At 39.7% G+C, this 15,715-nt stretch overlaps 1 protein-coding gene across 2 annotated transcripts; it reads right to left on the minus strand.

The window, feature by feature from the left end:
* Positions 1-5,838: 5,838 nt before the first annotated feature.
* Positions 5,839-15,715, minus strand: LOC116324028 (mortality factor 4-like protein 1). Of its 2 annotated transcripts, XM_031744577.2 has the most exons (12): positions 15,529-15,715; positions 15,130-15,176; positions 14,967-15,034; positions 14,763-14,849; positions 13,292-13,372; positions 13,072-13,097; positions 12,766-12,854; positions 12,356-12,457; positions 11,801-11,889; positions 10,863-11,035; positions 8,211-8,295; positions 5,839-6,444 (listed from the first exon to the last, which is right to left on the minus strand). In XM_031744577.2, the coding sequence occupies exons 1-12, from the start codon at positions 15,566-15,568 to the stop codon at positions 6,360-6,362; spliced, it is 972 nt and encodes a 323-aa protein (XP_031600437.1). In that variant the 5' UTR covers positions 15,569-15,715; the 3' UTR covers positions 5,839-6,359. The 2 variants fall into 2 exon arrangements, with proteins under 2 accessions (XP_031600437.1, XP_039464107.1); XM_039608173.1 differs by lacking the exons at positions 14,967-15,034; positions 15,130-15,176 and having other exon boundaries at positions 15,529-15,706.

A 15,715-nucleotide genomic window follows, 5' to 3' on the forward strand; every position in this document is an offset into this window, starting at 1 on the left:
ATATTTTAATAATAACTGTGCGTTTACCTGTCATTACCCTCATTCCTGTCATTACCAAAGTCCACCGTATTGTATAATAAATGTGCACTTGAACACATCACAGATTTCACCAGTTTACCCGAGTATGAGTCTATTTACAAAGAAAAAAGGAAAACAGCAACAACAAAAGCATAAAGCATCTGTAAGATTTTTTTTACAAGGACAACACCAGCATGAAATATATTTACCTCTACAAACTTTTATTTTGCACTTATTTGGAATAAGTACGTAAGGCTTGATTTAAATTTAAAATATATATGACTATATAAATATTCCGCTGTTCATTGTACTGCAGGGTATTTTAAGAACACCATTACACTGACTTAAGATTTGACAGAAAAGCATCCACAGCAGAAGTTTTTTTTGTCAAGCTTGAGCTGAACAGCGATTGTTATTTACCCACTGACTGAAGATGTTAATATAGAGTTAATATAGTATCAACTGTTTGTCACAAGCCCAGAAAATAACTTTCCTAGGCCAAAGTTTACAGTGGCTGACTGATTAAATATTAAATTATTAAACAGTGAGGGCATGTATCCACATATAATGTCAGTATAACGCGTTCAGCTAGCAGATTGCTCCCTGCTCCCTCTTCAGTTTACAGTCTGTTTTATGCTTCTTTTCTCTCTCCCTTTATTTGAGCCTCATGAAAATATATCAAGTCCATCCAAGTGTAAAATCTACAAAGAAGGAAAAACAATAGCAAATTAGGGGAAGGGAAAAGGCTGCCCTCTTGTGGTCTTTAATCACCCTGCTTTGGTCGACAGGGCCAGCTTAAATGAATCAGCCAGTAAGTCACTGAAAGTAATTAGTAATTAGTAAATAAACAGGCAAACTAACATAATAGCTGGTATATAGGCTTACTGTTAAAATACTACTCAATAAGAGTTAACACCTGTTAACATGTCTCATTAATTAATTCTAAGATGAGGATTTCCTGGTGTTCCTCTCATGTTGTATTTCTCACTTACCTTAAAGCTACCAGAGACTTTATAAGAGCAAGACTTCAGGGTGTCTCTTCCTTTGTCTACGTCCCCATGGCAACAGCCTTACCACAGCGACGTTTCCTTGGAGAGCATCTCTCATCCACACATCTGGGTGTGTGCGCACGCGCACGCAGTGACCTGGCATTAAACGTTTGACTGTAAATCACAGACTGAGGCGGGTGTCATGGTTCGAACATTTACTCGCTGTCAGGAATTATTTACCTGCCACACCTACAGTGTGCCCGCGTGCACAGCTCATGCGCAGATACAGAATGGTAATGTTTAATCCATATTTATTTATATATATAATCTGATTCCATCCTGACTATAGATGTGCTGTGTGCGACTATAATTAAACACAAAAATTTATACTGATGCAACTTTTAAACGTAGTACAGACAAAAACAGTGCTTCAGGACTGAAGTGTACAATTCTGGGGATTTTCATTTTATGCACCAATTTGTAATTTCAGACGGAATTAATGTGCTTCTTCACTCCACTACTTTTAATATAACAGCTATAGATATAAAATAGCATAAATATTTCTCCAGGCTTCTTGAAGAACATTCAAAGGATGTTGGCTGCCTTTTGTTCTGTTCTCTGTCAGGATGATCCCACACTGCTTTAATAATGTTGAGGTCCGGGCTCTGAGGAGGCCACCGTGTGTTTTTTCTATCTAGGTATGGTTTTACAGCACTGGCAGTGTGTTTGGAATCATTGTCATGATGAAAAGTTTAAGCTGATGGCAATCACCTCAAACTTTTCTTATATTTTTAATCTTAGCCTCTGGAGCAGTGACATTTCTAATACGGAAATCTGAAAATCTGCCTATGTTGTCCCTTTCAAGATTCAAGATTCAAGATTCTTTATTTGCCACGTGTCTAGTTATCCAAGTACAACAAACAATGAAATGTGACCTGATACGCTCCTTGACTGTGCATAAAAGAGAAAGAGAACTTTATATACAGTGAATGAGTATATACAAAGAGGACATTATGTGCAAGTGGGTGAGTTATATATATATATTGTATAAATAAAGATAAAATAGAACAATGTGGAAATTTACAGCTAGTGGACATTGCGTGGGTAGTGTATTGTGCCGTAGTGAAGCCAGAAGGATCAGGATGATATGAGAATGTGGTAATGAGTCCTGTCTCAGACACTTATGGATGATTGGTGGGGGTGGGGGGGCATGTCCTGATTCAGCACACTGATGGCCTGAGGATAAAAGCTCCTCTTAAGCCTCTCTGTTTTTGCCTGGATGGTGCGGAAACTTCTGTCTGATTACAGAAGCTGGAACAGTTTATTGCTGGGATACTGGGATTTCCCCCAGTATCCCAAGGAGTTCCTCAGGGCTCCATACTAGGACCATTGTGTTTTTTTTCTCACTTCATAAAAACCTTTGTGATAATTTACCAAATGCTGCATTCATTCTTTATGCAGATGATGCAATTATATTGTTCATCTCCTTCAGCAGCACAAACCCTTAAATTTCTCCCGTCTACCTTTGATGTTTGGCCCGAATCGTTCCTCTGATATCCCTGATGTTGACCTTGCTGCTCTGACCCCTCACCTGAAGAGCTCGATTACCAATCTTGGGTTAAAAATCGATTCTGCTCTTACCTTTGATGGCCACGTGAATGGGGTGGTGAAATCGTCATTCTATCACCTCAGGCGTCTGTCGAAGGTTAAACCTTTCCTTTCAAGGCGTGACTTGGAGACTGTCATCCACGCTTTTATAACCTCACGCTTGGATCATTGTAACTCCCTTTTAATTGGGGTTGGACTGGGCACTCTGACACGCCTGCAATTAGTACAGAATGCTGCGGCACGGTTTTTATCTGGTAAAGGAAATTTGAGCACATTACTCCAGTTCTGGCCTCCTGCACTGGCTTCCAATTGAATTTAGGATTCATTTTAAAGTTCTTTTATTGGTTTTAAATCTTTAAATGGTCTGGCACCTGCATATATGTCTGATTTGCTGAAGCCCTATGTCCCCACTCGTTCGCTCCGGTCAGCTGAGCAGCTGTTGCTCTCAGTCCCCAAATCACGGCTGAAACTGAGAGGCGACCGAGCGTTCTCTATTGTGGCTCCTAAGCTTTGGAATAACCTTCCTCTTCACATTAGGCAATCGACATCAGTGCTGGTTTTTAAATCCAGATTGAAAACGCATTTTTATTCACTGGCTTTTGACTCAGTGGTTGACTGACTTGTATTTACTTATATTTTATTGTTTTTGCTATGTTTATTATGTTTATTATTTTTATCGTATTTATTATTCTTATGGTATCTATTATGTTTCTATTGTTCAGCACTTTGGTCAGCCTTGTGTGTTTTTAAAGTGCTATATAAATAAACGATGATGATGATGATGATGATGATGTTGTTCCGTCCCATTTAACTCAACTTAAGTTTGTGTTAAATCTAGAGAAATCCAAGTTCATGTTATTCTCAAATGGGAAAGAGTTGTTTTCTACATTTCCTAAACCTAAAACCATTCAAGGAACTGAAATTGAAATGGTCACATAATACAAGTATCATAATAGATCAAAATTTGTCATTTAAAACTCACATTCAAAGAATTGTGTCCAAGTTGAAACTAAAACTAAGTTACTTTTTTAGAAATCAACATCATTTCTCTCTCAAAGTGAGAATACATTTGATTTATGCACCTTTTTTATCTTTACTGGATTACGGTGATCTGGTTTTTATAAATGCACCTGCCTAGTACCTAAAGAGGCTAGATACTGTCTGCCATCGTGCTTTATCTTTTATTCTTTTATTGTTGGCTGTGGAAATCATGTACATCAGTGTTCTCTGTATGCTGCTGCTAAATGTCCATCTCTGTACAGTACATCCAGAGACTTTCCCATTGGTTGGTTTTTCTCTATAAATCTCTCCTTGGCTGGTTCTCTCTTATTTGTGTGTTTATATGTGTTTAAACCACAACCTATATTGCCTTCACTGTCACAACATCATGCAATTGATTGTCTCGAAATCTTGTCACGGAATATTGTATTTGTTTTTAATTGTTGTGTTGTCATGTGTCTTGACTTTTGCTGCCATGATGCCAGGTCTCTCTTGGAAATGAGTTTTGGATCTCAATGAGACTTTTACCTGGATAAATAAAAGATTAATAAAACAATAAATAAATCAGATGGCCCAGAATCTGATGTTACTTATTGCACTTTTCTGCATTCATTGTTTCATCAGCTTTCACCACTGACTAAAATGCAGCTGGAAACCATGACAGAGCCTCCATGTTTTACAGATGGCTGTAGACATTCACTGTTGTTTCTCTCGACCTCCTCCGTGCATATTTATGACAACCAAAAATCTCAAATTTGGATTCATAACTACACAAGACCTGTTGTCACTGGTATTTAGTACTGTTCATGTGTAATTTGGCATACCTCAGCCTTTTCCCTTACTTAAGAATGACTTCTTGACAGCCACCCTTCCACTGAGACCATTTCTGATGAGGTTTCAGCAAATATTTTAAAGACACACTGCAGAGACTGCCAAGTGTTGGGCTGATAGCTCTTTGGGAATCACCTTGCTGATGCAAAAATCCAATTTTGTGTCTGCCAAACTGTGCATTCTTTGGACTTCATAAAATCAACAAAATAAATGAGACAAAATCATGTGTTTTTGCGACAGACTACTGGCAAATGTGGGACTCATTGAATGGTGGGACACAGAAGAATGTCTTTAATAGATACTGGGCATCATTTCATTTTCTTGGGTTACTTAATGTTAGCATTTATTTACATCTTCATTATTTTATTTTGGACATATGTTTTAGTAGGTGAAGTACGATTCCTTTGAGCAAAGCTTGCATGGGCAAGGGTTGGGGCAGCTTGGGGGTCCTTAGAGTTGGTCACAGATGCCCTGTCTTGTTTAGTGTAGTTACTGCACTGACAGCCTGCAGAGCGCAGCCCCGCTGACCTGAAGTGCTTGTGTTTCTGTGTTTGCAGTCAAGCAAAAGCAACTTATAAACTCTTACTTGGAAGTTCACCCAAGTGTGCAACATAAAGTATCTAACGATACTTTAAAACAGGTTCTTTGTCTGTAGACAACACTGGTTCACCCCTGACATAGAGTGACTCTATGCTTAAAGAAACAAACATAACTCTTAGAATGGCCCCTCTCTTAGAAGCAGCCACTGCCTGAAAAAAAGACCTCCAAGAACCCTGAAGAGCTATTGATCAAAATCACTTCAAAAAATAATTTAAAAAAAGAATCAAAATATAAAGAAACGAGGGGTGGCTCAAGACATTTGCACAGCACTGGTTATGATATGTATATTTCTCTAAGTCTCATACAACATTTTTCAGGGCACATTCTTTAGTCCACAGAACTCCATTTACTGACCTGTTAAAATGATTTCAAATTCCAAACACACGCCAACATATATAGCCTTCTGTTAACTAGGAATCAGACTCATGCAGTGCAGCTGACTCCATCATGTTTAATAATTTCTTAGTAATTTTCCCATACTGATGTGGGGATATGTATTTTGTAGTCTGTCACAGTGTCAAAACCTGGTTGGAGGCATTTTGGATGTTTTACAGCTGCAGGATTAACACTGAAAACTGATTTGTACTTAAACAGTCAACACATGTGAATGAAAGATTGATAACTTGACCCCGTGTCTCGTCAGATGAATACTAATGGCTCTCTATTTTCAATTTCATTTCCTGCTGCCGCTTTTAATTATTAGTGACATTTACAGCAAGATATGTCTTGACAGGAGAGCGATAAAACCAAATAATTTACTTGATGTGAAGAAGAACGCACAGTAAACAAGGTGGACACTGTGTATAAACATATATATATTTTTTTCTTTTTACAAACTGATACAAATACACAAGATACAGATACAAAAACATTAACAGCTGAACGCCGACTGTGGATCAGCAATAAACTGCACCTCATTTGACCGAAGAAACACCAATAAATACCCACATGCAACAAATATCTATCAGCTGGAATGCACAAAAACACAGAAGAGCTGCTCTGTGGTAATGGACGATGAAGAACCACACTTGTATATGACCTTTCCAACAAAAAAAAAAAAAAAAAAAAAGGGACATGAAAAGGAAAAGGGGAAAGAATATAAAGAAAAGAAAGTGACTCAGTTAAAAAGGTTTCACAATTTTTTTTTCTTCTTAACCGTGACGAGCTCCTGAGACCCTGGCGGGGGAAGCAAATCAGTTCAAGTGAAAAATATCGCCAAAGACTGCGATCCAAAGGGTAGTCACGGATATTTCAGTCGTGGTCTGGGAGAGTGGGATGAGGTGTCTCAATAGGAGAGAGGTTTGCTGAGAGCTCTCACACAGCTTTGCGGTGGTACTCTGGGGGTGCGACCTCATAGTCGCTGGCACTGAAAAGGGTGGATGAATTCTTTACCAGGTACCTGAAGGAAATAAACAACTGATTGTCAGCAAGGAGGGAAGCAGGAACGCCTGGTGCAGAGTGTGTCGTTCAGCAGTCGTCACACTCATGCATTTACAAAATGACTGTTACAGTAAGATTAGATTATGGCGGCTGCTTGGCTTTCAAATTACCACTCTGAATAAAAGTCGTGTTTAGTAGGATTTTAAATTAAATGTATGTATGTCTGTAAACAAACTGACAGGAAAAAAAACCTTTATGGGAAAGTCATACTGAGAAATCAGTGAGACCTGAGTGTTTATGTTTTCTTATTCTCATAAAAGAAAAACAAACCTTTCCAAGCATCAAGGAAATGACTACGCTTTGGATCAGTGATGAGGGCTCAAAGCTAAATCACTAGTGTTTTACAATAAATCCACAAGTTACACAGGAAATGACAACAGTGTCTGGATTTTTGTCTTCCCTTCTTCTTCTCTATGCAAAACAGTCAGGATAAGAAACTGCAGTAAGATGGTGTATTCATGAAATGAAAACCTCTTTGTGTACTTGTGAAGGGGTGAGATTTGTGGCTCAGCAGCAGGGGAGGGGTGGAGTAGTGGGTTCAGGGTGTGGTGTAAGGGTGGGGTTTCGGTTGGTTCACCAATGCTCCCACTGGCCCCAGTGGTGTCCCTCCATATCACTGGGGGAGGGAAATGACCCCCAGGCCTTACTGGAGATCTTTCAGGCCAAAACGAAGGCATTTCGCTGGCCCGAGGAAGAGTGGGCACCTGTAATAACCTGTTGAGGCAGCGTGTGGGGATGCATACACGACCTTTAGGAGTGTGTAGTGTCTGTGGGTTGCCCGATGCTGCCGTCTGGCAGAGCCCTCATGAGAAGGCCCTGTAATTCACTCTATAAGAGATTTCCCATTAGATCAGTGTCTTGATGACACCCTATTCTATGCCATTGACCAAGTGATAAGAATTGATGGTAACATGGTGCGCAGAGCCGACCTACAGGCATTTTGTATTGATTTTGTATTGACTAAGTATAAGCATTATCGAGTGAGTCACACAGAGGAGGAACACACCCAGTTGCTGGTGCCCAAAAACAACCAGGAAATGATTTTCATGGCAGGGCAATTGGGATATGACAAAACTCTGGAGCAAATAATGGCGCAATTTTATTGGCTGGGCATTCGGTTGGATGTGCACCCAATTTTCTGAAACACGCCCTGGTATGAAGTCATGGCCCTACAGGTTAGGTGTGCATGGGTGCTTTATCCTGTCACAGTTCTGGTTCTTCAGCTGAAAAGACTTCTATATATAAAAGAGGAGCGTCTCAGCACTGCAGGTCTTTTTTTGTTCATGAGGGGTTTTGATCAGAGTTACTTTCTCTCAATCATGTCTCTCACACTGCCCTAGGCCAACCATATAGACCGTACCATACCTGCACGTCATGTTATGTCACCACTAAATCAGTCAGTGTAGATGTGTCCGCAGTGCTGTTCACACATCAAAACAACTAAACATCACGCACGAGTGACCTAAGAGACCATTTTAAATTGGCATTCAGTCCCAAAGAATGGCACGGTACCTCAGTCTGTCATAACGTGCTGCAACGTGTACGGTTAGTCTCAAGAAAAATATTTTCCAGAGCAGAAAATCGATTTCATGGCTTATGTTTTGAGGAACTGCAACAAGCCTGGCTGCACTAATGTGAATGTGAATGTAAATGCAACATGACATTTGAGAATCGGCCAAACATGACATGGAGTGACTGGTGGTGTGCTGGGAGTTAAAAGCTTACTTGAGGAAATCTTGGAGGTAACTGAGCAACAGAGCCAAACTCTTCTCATCCAGGGGAGTGTAGGCAAGCATGGCTCCAATACGAACTGTTGGTAGAGGACAACATACAGCGTATGAGCAGCAATGCCGACGGTAAAGTTGGAGATTGAGTTAAGATTTCTTTAACACCACCACAATCGAAAAATGTGACATAAAGAGGGGAGAAGCCTACTTTTCAAATAGACTGACTGGTGCTACAGACATCTAAATAAATAAATAATACTTTAAATAAACTGCTTTTGATCTGGTTAGCTCAGTAGCAGAGGGGGTTGTCTGGTGCTGGTGTGAATAAAATTATCAACATGTGAACTAGAGGGACAACAATGAGACAACCCCCAAAATAGGAATGGTTTTACAGGTGGAGGCCTCTGACATTTTTCCAGACTGTTAGGAAAAAGTACCACTCGGAGTTGCTGCAATGACATTTCAGCTAATTTCCATCATGTCTAACAATCCAGATGAGTCATCTTAGTTGAAGTAGCCATAAAGCTATTTTGTGTACAATAACTAACACTTCAATCCTTTTACACTGGGACTTCTCTTAGAGAGTAAGCCTATTCAGCATTTTCATCCATGAATTTACAAAACTGCTTAAAGGGTGAGCCTGAAAATATTGAATTAACTGAACTGAAAGGATCAAATATAAGTTCTACTTTGACTTGTAAAAAGAAGCAAGATGATTAGGAACAGTAATTCTTTTACTGGGCCTATTTTGCATGCTTCTAGTAGTATCTGATATTTATACGAGGCGAAATTAAACCTTCTATGCCTCTGCCCGTGAAAAGCAAAAAAATCATTCCAGCTTCTGATTTTGCCACTAACCGTGTTAAGGTCAGCCTTGTACTGCACTCCTACTATTTTTCTATCTGACTTTGGAAGTTCCCTTCTGACTCGCAACTGCAATTTAAACTTGTACTGAGAGCAAAATCAACTTCTTTGAAGCAACAGGAGCATCACTGCTAATGAGATCTGAGTCTCCAGCTAAGACATGGAGACCAAACATAGGTCTTCAGTAGACTCAGACCACTTTTTTCTCTCTCTTTAGCTCAGCATTTATAGAGTTGTGCACCGCCTCCCCAGGTTTTTGTCATCCGAGATTAAAATTCAATGAGGAGTATAACTGCATCATCCTCTGGCTTTCAGTGTAATTGAAATTAATAGTGGGACGTGCCTTGTTACAACAACACAATCTTGCTCTCACTTACTCTACCTAGCACATTTTTTAGGCTCTCTGTGACTTTGTCTTTCTAAAATGAAACTGAAGAGTTATCATTTCATCACTGAGCAGGACTTTCAAACACAAACAGCCTGAGATGCAAACAGCCATCTGTGAAGGGAACAATTACCAAATTTATTTACGTTTTTTTTTCCTTTCTCTTTACTGTGCAAAGTGAGAACTTGATTACGCCTCATATAGTTTACAGTGCATCCGGAAAGTATTCACAGTGCTTCACTTGTTCCACATGTTGTCAGGTTACATCCTTATTCCAAAATGGATTACATTTTTGTTCACTTCAAAATTCTACACACAATACCGAATAATGAAAAAGTAAAAAAAAAAAAAAGTCTGCAAACTTGCATGGCACTCAAAACTGAGCTCAGGCACATCCTGTTTGCACTGATCATCTCTCAAATGTTTGATTTGAGTCCATCTGTGGTAAATTCAGTTCAGTGGACATGATTTGGAAAGAAACACAGCTGTCTATATAAGGTCTCATACAAACAGGTCACGGCAGAGCACAAGCTAAGTCATGAAGTCCAAGTAAGTGTCTGTAGACCTTGGAGACAGGATTGTATTGAGGCACATATCTGGAGAAAGATACCGAAAAACTTCTGCAGCATTGAAGCTTCCACTGAGCAAAGTGGCCTCCCTCATCTCTAGAACTGGCCCCATGACTAATCTGAGCAATCGGGAAAGAAGAGCCTTAGTCATGGAGGTGACTGAGAACAGCTCCAGCATTGCTCTGTGGTGGACCACTTGGTTCAAGCCTGTAATCAAGCCTGTATGGGCAGCAGGAAGTTGGGGACTAGTCAGAGTTGAAGGAAAGATGAATGCTTGATGACAACTTGCTACAGAGAGCTTCTGATCTCAGACTGGGGCTAAAATTCATCTTTCAACAGGACAATGACTATAAGCACCAAGCCAAGATATCAAAAGAGTGGCTTTATTCTGGGATTTCCTTGATGGCCCAGCCAGAGCCTAGACTTTCACACTGTTGAACACCCCTAGAGATCTGAAAATGGCTGTGGAGTGATGCTCCCCATCCAACCTGATGGAGCTTGAGAGGTTCAGCAAAGAAAAATGGGAGAAGGTGCTCAAGTTTATAGCAATATACTCAAAAGGTTTGAGGCTACAATTGCTGCCAAAGGTGCTTCAAAAAAGTATTGAGCAAATACGTAAAAACATGTGTAAATGTTATATTTTCAATAAATATGCAAGAATTTTAAAGCAAACTCTTTTCACTTTGTCAATATGGGATACTGTGTGTAGAATTGTGAGGTGAAAATAAATGTAATCTATTTAGGAAAAAGGCTGTAACATCACAACATGTGCAACAATTGATGTGCTGTGAAAACTTTACGAATACACTGTATATGTTTCACGTGTTCCTACCAAACAGACGCAGCAGGTGCGGTGCTCCATACACCTGAGACATCGGCACATCCGCGTGTTCAGCCAGGATCTCGGCGTACTGCGGCCTCTCAAACTTGTAAAGCAGCTGAGTGCCCAGCATGACGTTGAAGTACTCCCGGATCCCTGCCACCACTTCACTCACAGCGTATTCCCTAAGCAGACAGAGAAGAGAAAAGTCACGTATTTGGAGAGATTACTGGAGACAGCGGAGGTCACCCGTCCATAGAACAGTCAATAGTACAGATCTGAACAGTTGCATGAGAGAAATCACTGGGCTTACTTTTTCTCAAAGTTGTTTTTGTTGTGCTGTGATGCAGCAAATGTGAGAAAGCACACAAGTACTATTATAAGAAGACTGGTAACAGCAACTGTCACTCCAATAACTGGCTACAGACTATTAAAAAAAGAAAAAAAAAAAGACTACAAACTCACTTATTCTGGTGTATTTTTATTTTGAAGCAAAAAAGGCAGCATGCTGTGATATTTAAATAAGTACTCAGATAAAGGATGCCTAAAAGAAGGTTTTTAAAAAAGACCTTAAAAATTGAGTTAGCTCCCAGTTTCTGCAATTCTGAGAGAGGGAAAAAAATTGAGTCGTTATTTTGGAGTGTGTCCAAAAAATTTTAAAAAATCCTGTGGCTTAAAGGCGCTGTTTGACTTACTGTGAAGGCTAAAATGCACGACTTACAGTTTTAGTGAGATCAGTTGTGTTGTGCCCTTAAAAATATAGTTCAGCTAATGGTTTATGTGTTAGTAAGTGTTTGCAAGTATCTCCATTTAAGGCAAATTTGTAAAGTGGAAGGAATTTAAGCATTATGTGGTTGACAGATGCTGTGCCGCTGAACGTTTTCATCACAGGATATCAGTGCTTCCTCACGCCTCCATTATTCTGAGAACATCAGGATGTTTACTCTTACTTATTGTCCGAGTTTCCTTTTGATTTCTTGTAGTTTGCATAGTCCTCCAAGATGGTCTCTACATTCTTCTTAGCGGGCAGATGAAATAACTGTAAGCAACAGAAATGTTACACAAACATTTCCATCAATAAAAACATCCAGACATCAACTCAATTTCAAACTCAACTGTAACATTTACTCTCAGTCCTACATTGCAGAGCATCCTGTGCATGTTCTGACTTTGAAATGAGAAGAAGAAATGAGCATGCGAGTGGTAGCCAGAGGTCCAGCTGTCATTAGCAGTGTTGCTCCACTATATGACGTATTGGGTGGGTCAGTTTGACCAAAGATTTGGAATCCATTGTGAAATCAGAGACAAACGAGCACAAGTGGTCAGAAAAGGAATTCCAGGGATCCTAGTGTAGTTGAAGTTATGGTTTGCTCACAGCAGAGAAGAACTTGAGTAAAATAATTCTTTTGGATATCATCGAGCTGCAGAACCTGACATCACATTTTCATAAATATATGGATAAATATGAAAAAAACAAGCGAAGTCTGCTGTGATTTTATTTTCACCTGTTTCTGTCGGGTAATGAGGTCCCAGTCATCCACCAGCCAGGGTTTCAACTCCTCGGGGATCTTCACCTTCACTTCCACACGGTTGGTGAACATCTCCTCCTGGATACACACACACACTATATGACCTTGCTGCTTTTAAAAGTTTTTGTGAATTTGTGATAGCAGGTGTGGGTTTTACGCCCACGGGGTAGACTGGTTCACTCATGCAGGAATAACTGACACTTTGAACAATTTCACAAGCTTATTGAAGAAATGAGACAGAACCAGGATGTTTTGTACTGCCTTGGAGTGTGGACCTTTTTTCCCCTCAACATCTCAGTATTTTCCTCATTCTGCTCACACCTCAAGAAAGAAGCTCAGTTGTTATTCTTATTAAAAGTCCAGTTCCAATAAGTGATGATACATACACTCTCCACTGTGGGATCAACCCGAGCCCTCTTCTTTCGTGGCCCCTGGGGCATCTCGCCGCTGCTGGTACCTTCACCCGGCCCTGGGGCTAAAAAACGACAACCATCACAGCTTAAATAATACATAAAAATAAAAGGTGAATATGTTCATTAAGAAGTCTCAGATCGTATCAGACTCCGTAAATACGACAGTACTTGAACCTCACAAGGCCACAACATTAAAGATCTTTACTACAAGAACAAAAAATATTCTGGAAGAAAGTTACAAAATTCAATAAACATATTTTGTACAAATATTTGACTTACTCTTCTGTTTTGCCTTTTTCACTTTCCTACGATACAAAAAAAGGACATCAAGATTGTTTTTATGATGTGACACATATACCTCAAGTTGTCTTAATGCAATTCATTGCTTTCACTATATGCATGCATACTTCACTTAATAAATAATATCACCAAGGTTGCATCACAAGAACTGAGTTATTAAATGAATTATTAGAGGAGGGAAAAGAAGCTGGACACTCACAGATCAACATTTTTCTGCTGCACAGCAGCAATCTTCTTACTTGGCGCTAAACCCCTCATCTTTCCCTCAACATAATGATCCCTGCAGGAAAAAAAATCAAGAGAGAGAGCACAATTATAGAAATGTATCTAAATTACTTTTACTGATTATAGTTGAGTTGTACTGATGTATCACACCGTGGATGCGCAGACACAGTATGGCTGTACCGGTGGACAGACTTGCTGTCTGATGTGGTTTTTGGGGGGTATTTTAGAAATACACTGTCTGCAGCAGCTTAACTGTTTACAAAGTGGCCCCACAGTGTAGCGGTTTACATACAAGCTAAAGATCCCTGGGTCGATTCTGGGAGGAGACACAAATCACCAAGGGCATCTGGCATAAAAAAAACAAACAAAAACTGCTAACATGCGTAGCTACCTGCTGTGTAGCCTGTTTACAAAACACTCTGTACTATTTGCAGACAGTGGTGTGTGGTGTGGAGTCAGACAGTGTTCTCGTGGCACGTTGCTTAATAAGTTGTAAAATCTCTTTTGGAAAAGTAAAAATCCCTCCACCGTTTTCCCCTTTCAGCATAACTTTATGTGTTAGATATGTCTAATATTATGTATCATGTATATCATATGGCAGAACTGACAATAAAGTTCATGTTAATCACAAAAACACATATCTAATGATATCTGAGATTTCTGAAAATATCTGAATGATATCTGGAAAACAAAATAAAGAACATTCAGCCCTTACTTAAAGGACTTTTCTGCTGCTCTGACTGGTGCTACCCACACATTCAGTCTCACACTGACGTTTCCTCATTTGCACCGTAACGCATACAGACTAGAATAATCCATATAAGCTTCATAAGAATCCATGTACACATTATATTTATATACACTGACAGCAACAACTGAACAACTGTATGTAGGCTTTTATATGGCTTGTGTAATTCATATTTATACTTTGATACTTCATACTTATTTTCACATATGCATCTCACATTCCTATAGCTCTCCATTTTATCTTATTTTTGATTAATTCTTCCTCACAGAAAACAAAAATTCACTGTACATACCCACGTGTGGGACTAATAAAGGTTATCTTATCTTATCTTATCTTAAAGCTGATTTTGACATTGAGATATCACAAAAACAGTGTAGTGAAAATTTGATTATATATGTATGTATCTAAACAAAAATACTGATCAATATATTAATATAGTAGTTATTTATTTATTTTACTTCCCAAGAGTCTGTATTTGGATGTGATTGGCAGAAGACCGCATTGAGTAATGTCAACTCTGAAAGCTGCAAATTCTAAATTTATCCAGCCATGCCCAAAACTGAGCACAAACTGCACCCTACTGTTCTTATTGCTACTTTCCTTTGAGAGAAAGTCTAAAGGGCTGACTGGACATTAGGAAGAACCAAGACTCACAAAAACTTCTTGGTCATGCTTGTGTGCAAAGAGGTTAACTCACTGATTGGCCTTTTGAAGCTCTTTTTGTTTGGCAAGGTTGCTGTCCACATATTTGAGAACTCTGCTTTCAGGAACCCATTCATCCCAGCTGCAAAGAAAGAAAAAAACAATCACAGATTCTGCAACGTCATCACAGTGTTCTAATTCCTATTCAAATAGACGCACAGAGAGAAATGTCAGCCTATATTCAACTCAAGCTGCTCACTTTTTGTTCCATCCGCTGTAATGAATGAAGTATTTAATCTGCTTATCCTTTACGTTGATCTTGACACACTGTGAAAGCGAGAAAACACACAGGCCTTGGATCAGTTTATTTTTTAACTGGGAATAAATGAGTAATAAGACCCTCATAAAGTATCGGGACAAACCTTTGCTTCATAGAGCAATGGCCCGTGAAAGCACAGGACTCTTTCACCTACGAGGAGGGAAAACTAATGTCAAAAGCACGTTATGATGTTCAACACACCCACAACTAATGCAATCAAACGAGCCGCTAATGCATAGTACGAATAGCAAAGCTAGCTAACAGTTAGCCTTCCGTTAGCGTCTGTAAAGACTCCAGTTTGAGCTAGCTTTACTGGATGCGCTTCATTGTGATGTTACGTCAACGTAAGCTATGTTTTTATTGATATATGGGCTTTATAAAGCCTCTTTCTCCTTCCCTAGGGATCACTATCGTCGAGCTACAGCTGCAAGAACAACAACAACAAACCCGCCCCCTTCCAGCCGCTAACTGGGCACCATCGGTGTTTTTCCCCCCTACCGACCTTCTTGAAATTTAGGCTTAGGGTCCTGTTTTGGCGCCATTCACGGAGTCAACTGTTCGGACCTCTGAATGATTAAATTCTTGCATTGCCAGAGTCCATTTCTTCCAGGCACAAACACCTCCGACATTGGAGCCAAAGCCAGGGGAAGCCGAGAATGGCCTGCCTGCTGCGGGTCACCTGACCACCG

Source organism: Oreochromis aureus, linkage group 1 (genome assembly GCF_013358895.1).
Source record: "Oreochromis aureus strain Israel breed Guangdong linkage group 1, ZZ_aureus, whole genome shotgun sequence".
NCBI lineage: Eukaryota > Metazoa > Chordata > Actinopteri > Cichliformes > Cichlidae > Oreochromis > Oreochromis aureus.

Excerpts from the sequence above, each read along its gene's own strand:
- LOC116324028 (XM_031744577.2), bottom strand. The coding sequence starts at position 15,568 with ATGGCGCCAAAACAGGACCCTAAGCCTAAATTTCAAGAAG. Across the intron at positions 15,035-15,129 it reads CATTGCTCTATGAAGCAAAG|TGTGTCAAGATCAACGTAAA; the intron begins GTTTGTCCCGAT and ends TCGCTTTCACAG. Across the intron at positions 11,036-11,800 it reads AAAGGAAACTCGGACAATAA|GGAATACGCTGTGAGTGAAG; the intron begins GTAAGAGTAAAC and ends CTGTCTGCTTAG.